The sequence below is a fragment of the Colletotrichum tamarilloi genome (assembly GCF_030869305.1).
Source record: "Colletotrichum tamarilloi strain Tom-12 chromosome Unknown Scaffold_6.1, whole genome shotgun sequence".
Classification (NCBI taxonomy): Eukaryota; Fungi; Ascomycota; class Sordariomycetes; order Glomerellales; family Glomerellaceae; genus Colletotrichum; species Colletotrichum tamarilloi.
The window spans coordinates 862,301-881,536 of record NW_026849389.1 but is presented as its reverse complement, the minus strand read 5'-3'; the positions used below and the strand labels follow the sequence as shown (position 1 = coordinate 881,536).

General features: G+C 53.3%; 7 protein-coding genes across 7 annotated transcripts; 3 read left to right on the top strand and 4 right to left on the bottom strand.

The window, feature by feature from the left end:
• Nucleotides 1–3,273: 3,273 nt before the first annotated feature.
• Nucleotides 3,274–3,855, bottom strand: CTAM01_02821 (uncharacterized protein; the record flags this gene model as incomplete). The annotated part of the gene is made up of 1 exon (XM_060518859.1): nt 3,274–3,855. The coding sequence occupies one exon, from the start codon at nt 3,853–3,855 to the stop codon at nt 3,274–3,276; it is 582 nt and encodes a 193-aa protein (XP_060386662.1).
• A 2,277-nt stretch (nt 3,856–6,132) lies between these two features.
• On the top strand, nt 6,133–6,969 carry CTAM01_02820 (uncharacterized protein; the record flags this gene model as incomplete). Its single annotated transcript, XM_060518858.1, has 1 exon — nt 6,133–6,969. One exon carries the CDS (start codon nt 6,133–6,135, stop codon nt 6,967–6,969), a length of 837 nt encoding a protein of 278 aa, XP_060386661.1.
• Nucleotides 6,970–7,400: 431 nt separating this feature from the next.
• Nucleotides 7,401–8,215, bottom strand: CTAM01_02819 (uncharacterized protein; the record flags this gene model as incomplete). The annotated part of the gene is made up of 3 exons (XM_060518857.1): nt 7,401–7,644; nt 7,694–7,878; nt 7,946–8,215. 3 exons carry the CDS (start codon nt 8,213–8,215, stop codon nt 7,401–7,403), a joined length of 699 nt encoding a protein of 232 aa, XP_060386660.1.
• A 424-nt stretch (nt 8,216–8,639) lies between these two features.
• Nucleotides 8,640–10,316, top strand: CTAM01_02818 (uncharacterized protein; the record flags this gene model as incomplete). The annotated part of the gene is made up of 4 exons (XM_060518856.1): nt 8,640–8,711; nt 8,791–8,926; nt 8,984–9,167; nt 9,218–10,316. The coding sequence occupies 4 exons, from the start codon at nt 8,640–8,642 to the stop codon at nt 10,314–10,316; spliced, it is 1,491 nt and encodes a 496-aa protein (XP_060386659.1).
• A 1,019-nt stretch (nt 10,317–11,335) lies between these two features.
• Nucleotides 11,336–12,655, bottom strand: CTAM01_02817 (2-nitropropane dioxygenase; the record flags this gene model as incomplete). Its single annotated transcript, XM_060518855.1, has 3 exons — nt 11,336–12,182; nt 12,287–12,548; nt 12,643–12,655. The coding sequence occupies 3 exons, from the start codon at nt 12,653–12,655 to the stop codon at nt 11,336–11,338; spliced, it is 1,122 nt and encodes a 373-aa protein (XP_060386658.1).
• Nucleotides 12,656–14,190: 1,535 nt separating this feature from the next.
• Nucleotides 14,191–15,863, top strand: CTAM01_02816 (dihydropteroate synthase; the record flags this gene model as incomplete). Its single annotated transcript, XM_060518854.1, has 3 exons — nt 14,191–14,490; nt 14,629–14,837; nt 14,897–15,863. The coding sequence occupies 3 exons, from the start codon at nt 14,191–14,193 to the stop codon at nt 15,861–15,863; spliced, it is 1,476 nt and encodes a 491-aa protein (XP_060386657.1).
• Nucleotides 15,864–16,164: 301 nt separating this feature from the next.
• On the bottom strand, nt 16,165–17,341 carry CTAM01_02815 (oxidoreductase; the record flags this gene model as incomplete). Its single annotated transcript, XM_060518853.1, has 3 exons — nt 16,165–16,594; nt 16,672–17,226; nt 17,292–17,341. 3 exons carry the CDS (start codon nt 17,339–17,341, stop codon nt 16,165–16,167), a joined length of 1,035 nt encoding a protein of 344 aa, XP_060386656.1.
• Nucleotides 17,342–19,236: the final 1,895 nt, after the last annotated feature.

The window sequence follows — 19,236 nt, the reverse complement described above, 5'->3', positions numbered from 1 at the left end:
GCAGTCACAATTGGGCGAGCGACCTTCAGCGGGAGAAGCTACTGCACAGATCGCCCATTCGCCGCGGGTCGCATACACCGATGCAACCGCGGGGGCAGATGGTGGCAAAGGCCTCTCTCTTTCTCTCTCTGCATAGCTATTCGTGCCTATCAGAGCCTGCGGACGGGGACGGGCTTGTATGCGCGGTCCCAGATTTTCGTGGTCCTGCAGAAACGGCCTCTTTACCAGCCCACTTGGAGACCTGACTCCATACGAATATAGCGCGCAGCAAGCAATCAGGACTCGAGGAGCGGAGGGTGACATCAGGGACTTGAGACGATTCCTGCTGCAGGACTGTAGGCGCCTCCCGCTCCTTGGTCAGCCCACAACGCCGCTTAATCGTGCGGACGTCGTCTAACACTGGCTCCATGTTTCCCGGCTTTCCGCGGCGGCGGCGAAGACGAACAACTACCACCGACCACAGCCCAAGATAGTAGCCCCCAAAGAGCGAGAGCCGCGAGTTTCAGACTCGAGGGACAACCTAATGACATAGCAAAGGCAAGACTAAGCACCAAGTTCGACTGTAGTAACCCCGGGTTCTGATCTTCATTGGCGGGAGTCGCAATGTGACAACGCACGCAACTCTGCTACAGAACCTCGTTCTAGACCCTCCCATGTTGCTATGCATCGATGGGCAGCATTACTTGACTCGACTTAACCTATAAGGTCGGCTCGTTCCTTGTCTTTCTATCACACGATTTAGGCTGTTTAGGTACCGATATACGCGTTGCGCCTCTGCTTGATGCCCGCGAAGTCTTTGACAACATTGCCTTCTCGTTCGTTGTTGTCTCCGCAGTTGTCTCTCCGCAGTTTGGCTCTGTGGCACCCCCGCCTGGAGTCGTTCGATGGCCCCAGTGCCACCCACCTCCCCCACACCGCTGCTCCCGCTGGCCCGCGTTGCCGCGACCACTGCCGAGATCTTCATGTGCGGGTTATCTTTCTAGATTGGGTGCATGTTTGTTATTTTACACATACTCTGAGCACTCAGCAGTGGTTTGATCTAAGAGAAAGGTAGAGTTCAAGGACTACCTAGACCTATGAGAGTATGTGGTGTAAGTATATGATGAATATAGCACACGCACGACAAGAAAGAGAAGAAGAGAAACAGAAACTCGTATTTAGGATAAATGGACAGACTTGCTTGCGTAACAGTAGGATGAGTAGAGTTGCAAACCTTGCAGCGGATGACTTGCAGCGATCATGCACACATCCCGCTTCCCCCGCCCGCCCGTCAACACACCCTCAGGTTACTCTCTCCCCTACTCCCAAGAGTCCCCTCCTCCTATCGCCGCCGGAGCAGCTCGCTAAGTGCTCGGCGAGACGGGGGGAGAGAGAGGGAGAGAGACGTCTTCTCTTACCGAAACTGGATTCCAATGCTGCGTACGTTTGCTCATTTGCACATCTTGGCTGCTTGTGGCTTGAGTTTCCCCCTTGTCTCTCGGATTATCGTCCTGCATATACGGGGAGGACAATGAGATTCTAGACCGCTGTTTCCCGTGATACTGAAAGGAGGCAAATATACAATAGCAACGGTTATAGCTGAAGTCGCAATTACAGCATTCTTTCCGGCCCGAAAGGCATTGGTCCAGTTGCAGGTGAAACCGTGGACTGCTCTTACAACGGGGATCACGACAAACGTCGGAATGGGAAGATGGTCGGCCGTTTCCTTGATCATTTGGGTTTCTCGGAAGCTTTCGCACAGAGTACGAACACACAGGGCTCAATCTGTCTTTCGCACATATTACCCAGAAGGAATTCCGTTCGACATTTCAAACGCAGAAGTAACCGAGGGTATTCAGAAAGTTGAGCCTGTTGTTCGGAGTGGCCACGGCAGGTATGCTCGGCTTCTCTATCCCTTCTTTGACAACTCATAGAGGGAAGGTGAGGGAAGGGGCGTGCGCGTATTGAAACCAACGGATTTTTGCTTTCTTCCAGTTTGGATCGAAAACTTTCAGAGAGTTCGTCGGGACACAGTTTGTCATGTTTCGCCTCGGGAAGTCTACGGTAAGTCGGGAAGAGAGAGGGCTGGGCGGTGCCGGTGTGGTGGTTGCGGCTCTCTATTCCTCCGCACTTCCAACGGAGGAAACCTTACGTCAGTGCCCTTTTTTGCTAGGGTGAAATGTGTCTATCAACACCTTCACATGTCAATTGAACAGCATTTTCTTCTGCTGATTGCTGTCTCTAACCCCTCCCTTCCCCTTCACCCATCCGTTTGCCCCGCAATAATAGAGCTGGCTCATGCTCATGCTCATGCTTCCTTGAAGTGTGCTCATGCTGCATGAAGAACAAAATAACAGACTTCCCGGCGAAGGAAAGGTCGACACCTTTTTCCCGGAATCCCTCGTGGCAGGTGCTCGATTCTCGGCAAGTCAATTGCATGATTGATGGCTTCGCTAGCAATCGGAATAATTGCCATGTGTTGAGGAGAAGCTTTCCTGCTAAGGATATGACGGCATTCCCTCGTTTCGGCCTCGGCGTTGAGATTGGAATTTGGAGAGCATTCATGTGAGGAAGCTAAGATACGGGTACGGACATGGGCTTTTATCAAAAGTCAACTGTACCCATTCTGTTGTCTCTCAAGCACATGTCGACGCCATGTACGCAGTAGTGGCCAGTATGGCATGAATCCTTTTACATCGCAATAGAGACTGTGGGCTGATGATTGCTAAGTCCCTTTCGAGACGCAAGGGTAATATATCATTTTCCTAGCGGGATAACCCAAGCATCACAGCTTCACATTGGCTCCGGAAGCACATTCCGGATTGTTCAGGCCAACATAGCGCCGTATCGGAAAGGCAGTCAGGAAGTTCCTCTCTCTGTAAGACGGAAGTATCACGTGCTCTCAACCAAGACCGGGGAGGGGCTCCGAACTCTACATCAGAATCGAACGTTGGCGTGATTAGCTTATCAGCCGATGATGTGTTCTGCATGTGAAATGTTTCTCGAGACAGTTTCGTTTTGTAGATTTAATGTACCCAAAATAGGACGACTACGATTGGTCGAACCCTCCCAAAAACCCAAATCGCTCCCAATGCTTGCCAGGGGAGAAGAAAAATAGGCCAGATAACCAAAAGACGCCGTTGATACGCAGTAAGAAAAACGCCATTGCACCGATTACAGCCTCATTCAACGATTTTAACAGACACCACACTTCTCAACCCCACGCTAATGCAAAGAGACAGAGACCAAAAAGCTCCCAACAATACGGACCATAGTCCTGAAACTACGGGGGCGTCATGCCGAGTAACTCGGCGGATTCGGGTCCGCGTACACCATGGTGGCCTTGAGAAAGATGAGCACCTCGTACGCCGCCTTTGCAATGTCGAGCCCCTTCTTCTTCCACTCGGACTCGTACCACAGGTTCTGCAGCATGTTGTCCGCGACGAGCGTGACGATGAAGCGCACGTGGTGGTCCTCGGCCGTCCACGCGCTCTTGTCCGGGCGGTAGACGCAGAACTTGGCCTTGCGGCTGTTGAGCGCCTCCCGCGCCGCCTGGGCCGTGCGGGTTTTGTCCGGCTCCGGCACGGCGCTGGGACCGGGCGGTAGGCCGCCGGTGGGGCCCGCGGCGGCGACGTCGGCGATGGCGCGGGAGAGGAAGTCTGCGTTGAACTCGTTCCAGGGTCCGCGGACAAAGTTGCTGTCGAGCCAGTCGTGGAACTTTGTGGCGTCTTTGAAGGGGAGCAGCTCGAGGAGGAGGCGCTCGTGCTGGAGGGATACGCGGGAGGAGGAGGCTGGCGGGTTGGCGAGAGCCGGTGTCCGGGCCGGCGATGTGGGCATGGCGGCGACGGTTCCGATGGCGCTGGGTTTGGGGACCATGCGGGGCGTTGGGGGAGGGGAATCGAGGCGTTGGTAGGGGGTTTTTGTGATGGGTGAGGTGGATTGCGTTGTGTGTCTGCGTGGACGTGGGATGCACATTGGAAGAAGACGAAATGCGACTGGCGGGCACCAAGGAACACGAAGTTAAAGAGGCAGGCAAGTGGGATGGGAAACTTGCAAGCGATTTAGTAGACTGTGGCTGTACAGAGAGTCTGCCTGACCAAGCACGGGATGGACATCATCACATATATGTCTCTCTTCCAGCCCTACCATTTCTGGGCCACTACCCACCGAATATGCCTCGCACCAAGGGTCTTTTGTTTTGACGTCAATGTACCTGTGAACCCCTGCCGTTCCTTCTTACAAGTTGCTGCCTGAGGGAGTTCCCTTTGATATGGACGCATGTTGCATCGGAAGCGTGCTGGAGGGATGGCAGAGGGGAATTTGTGAAGTTGTTTCTTTGGGCTTGTGGAGGGGCCTGCCTCTAGGCAACAGAGTTGAAGTGCAGCGCCAGCAAATCAGGAGTGTCTGTGTCAGCCGCGCTGCTCACGGCGCTTACGCGGCCGTGAGGGAGCCAAGCAGTGAGATGCGCAGCACTCGTCTGACCATTTGCATCAGATCAAGCCTGAATTGGAAGGGATGGTTCCGAGCATTGGATATATGGTGAAGCATGCGCGTCGGATTTTGGTGCAAGTGCATCGAAGTTTGTGATGGGATTTTAGGCTACAGTAAGTCTTTGACTGTTTGGTCAGAGTCTTAGCACCGAGACACCAAGGTAGACCTTCATATAAAATTATGAGAAAAGCTATAGAACACTAGTCATTTTGAGCGAAATGATGTGTAGATCTACCCAACTATTGCATTCGGCTGGAAGAAGCACATGTGAACATCTTCCGTCAACGAAACTAATCATACCATGCATGCCTAGTCTTCTCGAAGACCAGCCCCTTCGAATGAAGGATCATGTTTGCAACTACAAACTTCTTTCGAGTGACGATGTTCATTGCCAGGCTCGGTGCCCTATCCAACTGAGCAATGACTTTACTACTTTTCAGGACCCGAAGACAGTAAATTCACAGTGTAAGCCAGATTTCATATCAATCATCTTAAAATAATAGTGTTTACTCATGAAATATTCACCTTCAGATTAGGAAATACTCTTAACTCGTTCCTAACAATAACCTGTTGCTCTAGGTAGGCAGTCTTCATTCATTATTTGAGAAAGATGAATGCTCTTATCATACTGCCTAGTCAAGTTGATCACAAACTAATACGTCCTAGAGAAGCTAGAGACCCTCTTGCTCAATTCAATATGCTCGCCATGCCTTAGATCAATGATCGGCGGGTTCACAGGGAGATATAGTCATCAAAAAGGGGCCGATCCGCGGTTCGAACGCGGGACTCTTGCAGATAATTCATTGAATCCAAAGCAAGGATCTTACCACTTGACCAATCGGCCTGTCTGTTGATGTCTTCTTGATGGAATAGCTTCAATTGCAATCGGAATAAGGGTGAGTGATTTGTGTTCGGGGTGAGGTTGAAGATGTGAGGTGAAAGGCTGGGTGTGGGCGGTGTGTTGAGTCACCCGGCAAGCGAGCGTGAAAGGGCCTCACCTGAACCCACGACAGGGAAAGACGGTTACGAGATATCCTAGGTGCCTCAGGTATGCAACTGACAGGTCTCGAGGCAGTTTTCTGGCAAAAAATCACAATTTCTTCATGTCCTTCCGTGAAAGTAAGGCTAGCAAGTCAATTGATGGAAAAGGAAGACGTTCCTGCTACGCAGACAACCATTCCAATTTCTAACTATCCCTTAGGAGGTGTCGCAAAGACGCAGTTGAGACCCTTTCCGGTTATGGTCATGCTTATTGCCGTCTCGTGAACGAGCCGCAATCGGCAAGAACCCAGTCTGTTGAGGGAAGGTGATGTCGAGTTCTTCTTGCCGATGAACGTTGACACACGAGGGCAGCTGGAAGGAACGCCGGCCAACACCTTCCCAAACATGGAACCTGCTGTTTTTAATGTTCCCACGGTGAAGATGTTACATACAATTTCAACTTGTCCTCCTCCATCACCCTAGGTTCCCTTGTCGAGTCGCGGCTGTGTCTCTGGATCGTTGTCTCGCAAACCAGCTTTCTATGGGAAGGTATCCTGTAAGTCTTTGTATCAATGATGATCTGTAACAGAGCTGAACTGACTCTTTTGAGAGACTAGTAGCTGCATTCGATCCTCTTCAATTCTCCACTCTACTTTTCTTCGCACCACCTAGACTACAGTCATGCGAGAACTCCCTCCTCTGCAGCTCGACGGCATTGAAGCCGAGATGGATAATGAAAACACACAGCCTGACAATTCGAAGAGCTCAAACGAGCCTAGTCAGTCTTCGTTTCGGCCTCGCTCGAAGAAGCAGAAGCAACATCGGGTTAGATATCGTTTTCTCACTCCCTCTGAATGGGCTATCGTTGCTCATGGAATCGGCGGTGTCAATGATACCGAGGGCCACATTGCCCTTCATCCTTCCTGTTGGTATTATCCACCCAAAGGAATCCCGAATGGACTGTACAGAGATGTCATCTGGCATCGGACCAAGTATTTCTACATGTACCATGGCATGAGCTCCATTCGATGGGTTGCCTACATTCTTCAGATCATTCTCGGAGCGATACTTACCGCAATCGGTTCCATGTCTTTCAAGAACGGCACTCCCATCACCATAATTGCGGCTACGAACACTATCAATGCTGGAATACTCGCACTTTTGCACAATAGCGGACTGCCCGACCGTTACCGCTCCGACCAGGCGGAGTTCGACGAGGTCGAAGACCATCTCAAACAGATCCTCGACACTGGCATTGTCCCAGAGAACATGTCTGTTGACCAGGCTCTCATCCATTGCTTCAGTCTCTACCACGAGGCTAAGAAGACCGTAGCGGCAAACATTCCGGCAACGTACACCCCCAGCTCGGTTCTCGGAGCTGGTCAGCAGGTTGGTGAGCCTCAGAAATCTAGCGCCACAGGTCCAACAACACCCAATGCTGCTAGTGGCGTCATTGCAACCCGACTTTCAGTGGCATCACCAAAGACAAGTGAGGCACAGGCCATTGAAGAGAGATGATAAGGCCTCGTTGCATGGCGAGAGAATGGGCTGATGTGAAGTTTGTGTTACTTATCCCTGAATTATCGTGGTAAGGAAGGAGATTAAGGCGTACGGTGCCTGTTACAGTTTTGGCATGACCTTGGCAGTAGTAGATGATAGGCAACTTGTGTCTGATCGGAACGGTAACGGGATGAACAAAGACAAACGTGCATTCTTAGACTAAGTCACATTTGCATCTAACTGCGTTGCCTGAAGGTGGCGATAGCGAGACTTTTGGGGCAAAATCATGGATTACGGTATAACGATGCCAAGCTGAAAGCATTCGAATAGATCAATACGTATGCTACGCGCCCTCCAAGCTTTGGCAAGGATGCTAATATCTTACACTACAAAGAAATGCTTCTCGTACATGCTCTCATTTCAACCCATTGCCCTTTTGCATATCGGGATCATCCCCAGTTGATGCCGAGGAACCTGACGCCTTTCTTTCCAGAACCGGTCGCCGTATCTGCGTTCTCAAGGTAATGTCGCTGGTGTCCTCTCACATCAACGTAGAGGTACTTGTATTCGAATTCGCCGGAGATGGGCGTCTTGATCATGTGGAGGTAAACCACACCCCTGTTGAGGGGCCCTTCGACATGGAAATGCATGAGCATATGCTCGTGGCCTCTCGAATCCGTGTTGATAGTAGAGCTAATCAAGTCAGACATATATGATCCTTATCATGGGAGAAGCGACATACGCAATCGGACGTGCTCGTCGCCACTTGTTATACGTTTCCTCGCCATGGCAAACAATCTTCTTCGAATCTCCCAGCATTTCGATGCACTTCTGATCAGCTTTGATCTTGTCAACGACTCGGTTGAAGACAGCAGTTTTGCTGTCCGGAGAGAAGACATCTGTCCACAAAACATATGCAACTCCGCCCTGTTAGACCACCCTCATCGTTAGCTACTAGTTGCCGCGGGGTAGAAGTCATTTGACTTGCCGTCACTGCGATACCAGCCAAAATCAGCCCAAAGTTGAAGGTCTGCTGGGTCGCCCTGGCTGCCTTTTCTCCCCCAGAAAGCTGCGACCAAGGTACCGACCCATTGTCGTTGAATGGTGTGACTTTCTTTCGTTTTGAGCTAGTTGTCGAGGCGGTCGTTCCGAGACCGTACTGCGTCGCATAGCTTCGCTGGAGTAGTAGAGGTTGTAGTCGGGGCGCAAGACCTAATCTCGCAGTTGCGCGGATCGCGTTCGAACAGGTAGTCGTCTTCATCATGGTGGTTCGACGTCAGCCATCGTACAACCGCAGCAAGCAGGGTACGGTAGTGGTCGAAAAGAGCTCGGCAGTCGAAAGTTGGAGCTCCCCATGTAGCTGGTCTGGGCGAGCTCTGCAAAAGCCTCTTGACCGCCCTTGGCAGAATCCCAATTGCCAGCCCACTGTGGGGGAATCGATCTAGCCTTTTTAGGTCTAGCGCTTTGGCTACATGCCACTTCACCCAAGGGCGGCGACTGCCTCCTGAACTTTTGGACACGAAATTCAGATAACTCCGCTCCCTGCTTCGCTCTCGCTTGCGCATCATTTCTGTACCCGCAACCTGCACCCTCTTTCGCTCCCTTTGATATCACGGCCTTCGCAACAGGTTGCGCTTTCAGCTCCAGGACTAGAAGCACACAACTGATTTTTTGCCAATACCGTCACGATGGCTGCACTCGCTTCCAAGCAGCAGTCGCTCAAGATCTTTGAGAAATTGAAGACTAAGCCTGCGAACAAGGTATGCCCAATACCCTGCACCCCTTTATGCCCAAAGTTTGCTATGTTGCGCAGTGTTGATTGACTTGCGCACACCACAGATCTGCTTCGATTGCGGCGCCAAGTACCCGACATGGACCTCAGTTCCCTTTGGCATCTACCTCTGCCTCGACTGCTCGTCTAACCACCGAAACCTCGGTGTCCATATCTCCTTCGTCCGATCCACCAACCTCGACCGTATGTGTACTCGGAAGACCGTCTTACTTTCCCTCCCTTGACTGATCTTTACGACAGAATGGCAGTGGGATCAGCTGCGTGTGATGAAGGTTGGCGGCAATGAGTCAGCTACCAAGTTCTTCCAGCAGAATGGAGGTACTGCTGCCCTCAACAGCAAGGACCCCAAGACCAAGTACCAATCCAGCGCTGCCACCAAGTACAAGGACGAGCTGAAGCGCCGCGCGGCAAGAGACGCTCAAGAGTACGTACACAAATTGTCATTCTTGAGTGCCAGATAAGCTGACGAGACAGATACCCGGGCGAGGTTGTCATCACCGACGCTACCGACGCCGATACCTCTACTCCCGCTGGCGAGCCTGACGATGACTTCTTCTCTTCCTGGGATAAGCCCTCTATCAAGAAGCCTACGCCCCCGATTTCTCGCACTTCCACTCCTCCGACCGTCGGCCGAACCGCCTCTCCCTTCCTCAACGCCAATAACGGTGCCGGCAAGGATATTGCACGATCCTCCTCGCCCCTGTCCAAAACGGAAGGCGATAATAAGCCCACTACCGGCCGCGTAACCACCTCTGCTGCCCTGCGCAAGACTACGACCTCCACCGGACCCCGTAAGGCCAACATCTTGGGAGCCAAGAAGGCCCCCAAGCTTGGAGTCAAGAAGGTCACGGCTGATATCATCGACTTCGACGAGGCTGAGAAGAAGGCCAAGGAAGAGGCGGAGCGCATCGAGAAGCTGGGCTACGACCCTGAGGCTGAGGAGGAGAAGAAAGCCGCCAAAGTGGATGCTGTCGCGGCTCCTACCCCTGCTGCTCCCTCGGGTGGATACGGATCATCCAGCCATACCCGTCAAAAGTCTGACGCCGAGATGGAGCGTTTGGGCATGGGTGTTCGCAAGTTGGGCTTCGGCATGGTTGGTGGAGCCAAGGGTGCTGCCGCAGCGCCCAAGAAGGCCGGAACTGGTGGGTTTGGCTCCGTTGGCCCCATCAAGGCTAAGACTGAGGGTAAGAAGACCGCTTTCCTAAATCACGAATGCGCAACTAACAGCGATGCAGATGAGAGCGAGAACTACGCACGCAGCAAGTTTGGCGCCCAGAAGGGAATCTCCTCTGATGAGTTCTTCGGCAAGGGCTCCTTCGACCCCAACCAACAGGCCGAGGCGAAGACTCGTCTGCAAGGTTTCGAGGGCGCGACCTCCATCTCGTCCAACGCATACTTTGGCCGCCCCGAGGATGAGCCGCAAGAGGAATACGGCGACCTCGAGGGCGCCGCCAAGGACTTCATTCGTAGATTCGGTATTACCGCGGGCGACGATTTGGAGAACCTTGGTCAGCTGGCCGGCGAGGCCAGCCAGAAGCTGCAGGGTGCCATCCGCGCCTACCTCGGAAGCTGAGCGGTTCGACATGATGTCACTGGAAACGACAGAATTGAAATTGGAATTTCACTTTGCCATTGAGATATAGAAAGCGGCCATATCCCAAGGTCCCCCCCTCGCACCGTTTAGAGGGACGAATGCCTTACGCCAGGGGAGTCGGAAGGTAACGAAAGCAGAACGTTGGACAACAGCAGGCGGACGCGAAAAAAGGATACCTTGTGTGCTTTTTCACAACGGACTGCTTATCAAGTGAGCCTGGAGGGTCATCGTGGGGATCTCGAGGTCGGGAAGGGAGGAAAAGATGCATGCTGAGGGCTTTTGAGATTTGAATTGCATCCCGGCACATGAGGCGTACAGACAGAAGCCGGCGACGGGGGAGTGGATTGACACTTGCTTGGTTGGTTTGGGTCTAATACATAAGTATGAATGAATAGAATTGAGCTTCATCACCACGTTCTTGTCTGTTGTCTAACGTGTTCTGTCTCGGCGCTGAGGAGTTGACCTGCGGCCGAGAACGCGTTGTGGAGAGACGGGGAGAGAGGTTAAAGCATGTGAAGTATCCACTTGGCGCTTAGCCTTCCAAGGGTCCGTCGTGTTCATGTGTGACTTGGCAGCGGAAACTCTACAAAAAACTTGAGCGCAAGAGAGTGCGAGAACACGTTGCGACTTTTGGGGGTCAGCCGTTCCAGTCACGTCCCATTTCCTTACTGGCCACTTGTCGGAGAAAAAATTCAATCAGACCTCGAGCACAGACGGAAGTTCTCTGGAATTTGGAACTGGAGAATTGTCCATCTTTCCGGCTTCCCCAGATCGGGGATGCCGCAATGGCGTCACAAGAAAATAGTGTCAACTTATATGAAGAGAAGTTTGTAGTTCATTTCATGGTATGCTAGCAATCATCCATCTCAGTTCATCTCAAATATACAAAACAAGAGCCTCATAACTCCAGGCCCTGGGGAGGCGCCAGGCATAGGCTTCTCCTGGCGCACACCCAAATATGCGACCAACTAAAAAAAGAACATTACGCTTTTTAACAATTACAACTTGGCAATCATCTTGTTGCCCTTCTGAAGCCATGCGACGGCGTCGTTTACAAATTCGTCCATGACTGCCTTGGCGGGCTTCTTGTCATTACACACAGCGGCGGCCTTACCCATGAGGAAGGGGCGGAACTGGTCGAGGGCATCGTCAATGTCGACCTCGGCGGCGTTATCGTCGCTGCCGCTCTCGCCGCTGCCCTCACCGTCGCCTGAGTTCATGAGCTTCTCAAGGTCGGCCTCGTAGGGAATGACACCCTTGGCGGTGAGCTCCTTGATCTCCTGCTGGCGCTCGGTCTCCCAGTTCTCAATGTACGGGTTCTTGCGTACACGAAGGGGACGGCCGGTGAAGATGAGGGTCTTGATGTTGTCGTCGTGGCCGGCGGTGCGGACAGCTTCCTTGTGTGCCTCGGGGGCACCGGCCTCATCAGTGAGAATGAATCGGGTTCCAACCCAAACGGCACCGGCACCCATCATGAGGGCGGCGGCCAGAAGCTGGCCGTTGTGGATGCCACCGGCGGCGATGACCTGAACGGGGCCCTTCAGGAGAGGGCTCTTGGTGTTCTTGCAGAGGTCGACAACGGCGGGGATGAGGACAGTGGTGGGGACGTCACCGGTGTGGCCACCACCCTCACCACCCTGGGCGCAGATGATATCGACGCCGAGGTCGAGGCACTTCTGGACGTGCTTGGGGTGTCCGATCATGTTCATGTAGACGATGCCGGCAGCGTGAAGTCTATCAACGACGTGCTTAGGAGGGACACCGACAGCAGAGACGAAGAGCTTGGCGCCCGACTCGATGATGATGTCAACGAGCTGGTCAAGCTTTCCCTTTGTGTAGTCGTAGCTAAAGAACAAGTAATTAGCCTCGGTTAAAGGCTGTAGATGCGGCACATGCCCGCGCGCCCTTCACTCCAGAAGACGTGTGGAGTTGAGTGGTTCGATGCTTACTTGGTCTTTCTCGCGCTGCCACCGACCTGGGGAAGAAGCAGATCAACACCGAAGGGGGCGTTCTTGTCAACCAGGTACTCCTTGAGCTCTGCGATCTGCTCCTTCAACATGTCCGGTGTGTATCCGACACCACCAATGACACCGAGACCGCCGGCGTTGGTGACAGCAGCAGCCAACTTGGGGCCGGCAGCGACGTTCATGCCGGCAAGCAGGATCGGGTGCTTGATCTTGAAAAGATCGGTGATGGGAGTGCGGATTTGCTCTGTTATCGCGGGAACTTGTCAGCTGTGGCTCTGAGGCGGACCATCTTGTCCCATGTGACAGGCAAGATCCGGATGGCGAGATAGGTTACTTACGAGGTGACGCCATTGTGCCTGTGTTACTGGATGTGATAAATACTAAAAAGATCTGGGTATATCGGGTCGTGAAGCTGTACAGACGAAGAAATTTGGCCTGGGAAGAAGAGTAGTAGATGAGAGGAAGAGCAAGTAAATCTTGGGGGAAGAGGTGAGATCTGGCAATCGGCGGTTTAAAGGGTTCCGGTGGTAGTAGCGCTCGGCATCAAAGGCACTTTTGGTTTCTGGGGAAGAAGGGGCGGAGTAGCGTTGCCATGCGCCCCTGCTGGGAGTCCTGGGCCGAGGTTCGCCTGTGACCTCAGCAACTAATCCTGTTTGGGCAAGGCGGGTCAGTCCAGCGGGATGGATCTGGGGAACCTGAGAGATGCCGAGGGTCACTTACCAGCCTCCAGCCCAGAAGCGGGACAATTTCACAAGGGCCACAGGAGCACAAGATACAGTACAGTTTGGTGTACCTTACATAAGCAGGGCAAAGCATAATTCGTTTATGCATCCCTCCCTCCACCCCAAAAGTGATTGATTCATCGATCGGACTCGGACCGGTGACCTCGGTCTGAGCTTTCCATGTTCACATTTACTGTGAAAATGGAGTCGTTTTGCAAAGCCTCGTGGGGACCAAAGTAGGAGACGTGTTTGACGTGTACCCCCTTTCTCTCTCTTACTCACTTTCGGACACGGTCGTTTTTTCCCATCTTGACATCGCACGGCGAATGCGACGGGTGAATTGAACAGTTGTGCTCTCTACTGAGTCTGACAGCGGGCCTGAGCACCGAGTCAACCAGGCGCTTTTATCCGTTCCAGAACGTTTGGAAATGAGCCCGTAAACTCTCTCTCGGCTCGAATCATGTCATGATCTGACCATCTTCCAACCTCGTTGCAACCACAAGCGGGCACTTCGGACTTTGGTTCTCTAGAAACACAGACGAGTGTCTGCACCTCTTTATCAATCTAGTATCCTAGACGACGACCCCCGTCTTCCTTACCCGCCTTGGAATAGCTTACTTCGCCTTAGGTCAGCCCATTCTACGGATACCTGACTTCGTACACTGATTTCCAGTCGAACCCCTCCAAAGCCACTTTACGCGCTTTTCCACGTCTTACCTAATCACTGGATTGTAAAGGGACCACCACGGTGCACACCCGACCCTCATTGGCTGCAAGAAAAGATTCTCTCCTTCTTAGTGACCCTCAACACACAAGACACACAAACCCATTGGATATTACCTTACTGGACTGTGGGCTTTTTGCCGTTGGCCTCCTTTTCTCCCTTCCGTCGTCATGAAACCCCCAAACCCCCTCCGTCACCAACCCTCCCTCTTTCCACGAGCTTGCGCCCTAGCACGGAGCAACAATGCGCGTCGCCAGCCCCTAACGCCGCGACTTGTCCGGTTCCAGCTCACGACGGCATCACCAGCAGCTGCAACATCCTGCATAGCCTCTTCCTCCTCGCGCACGTTCTGCACTTCTTCGTCACGGGGTAGTCCCTCCTCCTCCACCAACCCTGTCACCGCACTCCTCACCCGCTCCCGCCCCCGGTCAGCAGCAACCATGCCCTCCCGCCGGACCCCGTCGCCGGTCATGTCCGCCGGCGCCGCCCAGACCCGGTCGGCCTGTGGATGCGCCTGCAGCGGCGGCGGTGGATGCGGCAGCGGCGCCGCCAAACCTAAAGGTCCGAGCACGGCTTACATCGCGCTCGGCAGCAACCTCGGCGACCGCGTTGCCTGGATCGAGCAGGCCTGCGCCGAGATGGATCGCCGCGGCATCAAGGTGAAGCGCACCAGCAGCTTGTGGGAGACGGAGCCCATGTATGTGTTAGATCAGGATAGGTTCGTCAATGGAGTCTGTGAGGTTAGTGACACTCATTCTTTGAAATCTCTCCTTCACTCTGTCTCCGTTCATGAGCTCAGGGTTTTATGTGTGATATTCATGCACTTCTTGGAAGTGTAGCTATGTCAATTAACTTTTGACTGATCGGATGACATACAGGTCGAGACTGAACTCGAACCTTTGGCTCTTCTCGATGAACTCCAGGACATTGAGCGCACCCTGGGCCGTAAGAAGCTGATAGACAAGGGCCCCCGCAACATTGACCTCGACATTCTCATGTATGGTGATGAAAAGATTGAGCATCCTCGTCTCAACGTGCCTCACATCGGCATACCCGAGAGAGAATTCGTCCTGCGACCTCTGGCTGAGTCCGTCCTCTCTCAAACGTCCTCTCACATGACATGGCGACTAACACACTCCATCTCAGACTCATCCCAGAAAAGCCTCTCTACGCATCCAACCCCTGGAAACTCACCCTGGACTACCTCAACGAGCTTCCCCCCTCAGCGGCGCCCCTCTCACCACTCACCCCCATCTCCGCCTCTCACCCTCCCCTCGCCGCCCTCACCTCCAGCCGCCAAACCCACGTCATGGCCATCATCAACGCCACTCCCGACTCCTTCTCCGACGGCGGCGTCCACAACGCCCAAAACCTCGTCGCGACCCTCAAATCCTTCGCCGCCGCCGGCGTCACCATCGTCGACGTGGGCGGCTGCTCCACGGCCCCGGGACGCCCCGAAGTCCCCGCCGACGAGGAACTCGCCCGGGTCCTCCCCGTCATAAAGCTCGTCCGCGCCCTCCCCGAACTCGCCCACCTCGCCGTCAGCATCGACACCTACCGCGCCTCCGTCGCCGAGGCCGCCGTCGCCGCGGGTGCCGACATCATCAACGACGTGTCCGCGGGCCAGCTCGACCCGTCCATGATCCCCTACATGGCGCGCAGCAACCGCACCGTCTGCCTCATGCACATGCGCGGCACCCCCGCGACCATGAACTCGCTGACGGACTACCCCGACGGCCTGATCCCCACCATCGCCCGCGAGCTTCTCGAGCGCGTCGCCGAGGCCGAGGCCGCGGGCGTGCGCCGGTGGCGCATCATTCTCGACCCCGGGTTGGGCTTCGCCAAGACGGGGCCGCAGAACCTCGAGATTTTGCGCCACATGGACGAGTTGCGTTCCTGGCCGGGCCTGGAGGGGTTCCCCTGGCTGGTTGGGTCTAGCCGGAAGAGCTTCGTCGGCAAGTTCACTGGTGTGTCGAAGCCGCAGGAGCGGATTTGGGGCACGGCGGCCACGGTCGTCTCGGCTGTCCAGGGCGGCGCGGACATTGTCAGAGTTCACGATGCCGTTGAGATGTGCCAGATTGTCAAGATGGCGGACGCCATTTACAGACACTGAGCGACTTGATTTGCTTGGCAATAGAAGGATAATAAAATAGAATATGTACAACAAATGGGAATCAGCGATGGGTATAGACTTCCTGTATGATAAGATGGCAACAAAAGCTTTGGTTTCACGAGCCAACTTCTTCGACTTCATCTTCAGCTGAGCTTTGACTAAACAAACCACCTTGATTCACAGAGAAGGTCACGAATTCTTCCTGGACTATCTCGACCATCGTTGTAATAACAGTCAACATCCGCACTCTACTTAAAACGGTTCCGAAGATTGGCAGATACGCCCAAGATAGCCTGGCTACTCACCAGTACTCCTCCCTCGTACCAAGCTCACTGCTCCTATAGATAGCATCCAACATACGATGCCTAAGATGCCTAATCGAAGCAACGTCAAAATCCGGCGCCTCCCTAGAACCCCCGGCAAACGCCTCCCACGCCTTGCCCGTGTTATCCGAAAACCCCTTGACCTCATCCACTTCAACAACCTCCAGCACGGCACTCGGCTCAGCCTTGACGAACTTGATCGTCGGCGGGAATCCCTGGATATTCCCCATCGGACCCTCAGTCAGAAGCGTCCCCTTTGTCCCCGTAATTTCCCAAAAGAAATTCTTGTCAATCCGGCTCATACCGTCCTGGCAAACCGCAGTCGCAACCCCGCCGCCGGGAAGCCTCCCCATCACAGAGAGATGATCATGCGCCGTCTTCTCAATCTCACCTTTCGGCTTCCCCTCGCTGTCAGTGATAATCACCCGTGGCCGATTATTCACCAACGTAGCCTAAACTCCCCTCAACTCCCCAACACAAAACACAGCGCGTCCGGCGCGTGGCCCGCCGAGATGGACACTAGATTAGCGCCAATCTCGATATCGGCGCCGTACCCCGCCGCCTCGGGCATCGTAGGCCCGAACCAAGGGCTCATGAACAACATCGTGGTCTGCAGCATATCCCCCAATGCCCCGCGTTCCACGAGTTCCTTGGCTTTAAGGGTAGCAGGGTCCTGACGCCCTTGTAACCCCACCAAGGTCCTGACTCCCTTTCCTCTAGCCAGGGACGTCAGGCGCTCTGCCTCGATGCTGTTCCGCGCCAGGGGCCACTCGCAGAAGACGGCGCTTTTCCCGGCGCGGATGGCGGCTTCGACGGCTGCGGCGTGGAGGTGGACTTTTATGGTTACGGCTATGAGGTCGACGTCTGGGTCGGAGACGAGGGCGTTGATGTCGCCGTAGGCTTTGGTGTCTTGCGCAAGATTGTGGAGGCGGATTGCTTTTTGGGCTGTTTCTCTGGAGCTGTTTTGGAGGGCTGCGAAGTTGTAGTGTTTGGAGTTGATGAAGTAGGGGAGGTGAGCGGCGACGGCCCAGGACCATTCGCTATCCTCGTTGTTAGTATCTGTGAGTTTCAAAGGAATGAGAAGCGTGGCTGCTAAGGTACGTACGGTCGGGAGGATAGGCCGATGAAGCCGACGTTGGTCACTTTAGGGGACATTTTGGAAGACGGGATGTCGCTGTTGGAGTGATTGAGATGCTAGAATGTAATGTTGGACGGATTGAATGAACTACAGAGAGAAGTGTCTAAGAGCGATTCGTCTTGATATATGCACTACATCTTGAGATATTTGCCACGATTTTTTTATTCATCGCGAGAATCCCCATTCTCGTCTTCGCGGATTTCGTCAGATAACAAACACTGATCAACCTTACCATTATGCAGTATGTGTTCGTGGGTAAATTTGTCATCTTAAATTGTTGGTTTAGACCGCAGACCATCCGCCGGGCTTAGTCAAAAGCTTGTATAAAAGTCCGCCAACTCATCCGCTATCTCGAATTTGGTTCAAAACAGAGTCGGTTCGATTGCCGTTGTATCCCAGAAGCGCAAAGTCAGCCAAGATGATATCAAAATTGCCATTGCGTTATAGAAAGTTTACATACCCGGAAGTGGGCATCACGGTTCCGCGCGACATGTTTATCTCAATCCGATTAGTCACTTGTTGTTCAAAACTTGAGAGATCATAACGTATTACTTGCCCCTAACTTGGGAAATGTCAGCTCCTGATCGGAAACAGGTGTTCTCTGTGCGATAAATCCGAAGTGAGGAGCAGGGCCCATCTGATGCAAGGCAACTCAACCCAGCTGCTAGACCAAGATCCAGAGCAGGTGCGATGGATCCCATCACGTTAGCCGTCGACGGGCAAACAAGAGAAGGTTTCTAATCGGTGCTTAAGGAGACTGAAAAGGGCAATCATGTCTCGCAGAATACCCACCTATTCCAGGTATTTTGAAGCCCCTGATCGAGCCTTTGATAATCGAAATATCCAGTGTCATCCCTTGAAAGGTGGAGGCATCTGGTTCCCAAGCTTTGGGAGAGGAGACATATAGAGTCGTGCATGACTTGTTGCTGTGGGAGATAGTCGTTGTCACTACGAATAAGTTGGTACACAAAATTTGAGTAAGCATAATTCCTCAACAGCCCAGGCAAAAGAGTTCACCCCCCCGGTGCTGAACTGGGGGCTACATCTCTGGCGCTCATACTGGGAAATTTCTGGTGCTCATGCTGGGATTCGAACTCGGGTACTCGCTAAGCCTGTCGTCGAGTAGGCTGGTTGGCGTATAAATTAATTGTTGACCATGAACCATTCCACCACTCACGCCACAGTTTGACCTGACCCCCGACCTAGAGGGCGCCTGCTGTGCTGGTGACGGAAACGGGGCTGAGGGGGTATATGAGGCCTTGTGCGTGGGTGTTCTGGCTGAATATTCCGCGAGTATTCCCCATGAGTATTTCACATGGATACGCTTACGTCTTTAAGTGATATTGCCGGACGTATGGTAGCGGCGAGAGACCTTCAGAAATCGCCCAGCCTTTTGACCCAGCCTTTTGACCCAGCCTTTTGGCCCAGCCCTAAGGATTAGATGAAATACTATGCTGATCTGTCAGATTGTGCTCTAGGTGTGTCAATGTCAGAGATTATTCGTGTCACAGCAATAACGGCCATGATTCAACTCATGTAATTTGGATGGATGTAGTGTATTAGAACTAATGTGGTTGTTCTACACTAGTTCAGTATTGTTTATCCCATGTATCGCGTTGAACTGTTTTTGTCAACGCCGCAGACTGTCTGTCTGCCTGCTCACAAGAATGAGATACTAGCCATACACGGTCTCATTCTGCTGAAACCGAACTGATGTGGATGCTATCGCCCACCAAGGCCCGAAGGCTCAAGGACATCCTATTACTGTCCCCCACAAAGTAGAGAGACTACCCATACACATTTCCACAACGCCGAAAGCCTAAGCCAGTACGCCAGGGTATCTTAACTCCCAAGGTCCTTAGACCTCAATGTCCTTTTCACATCACCCAAGTCTCCGAAGGCATCAAGAGTC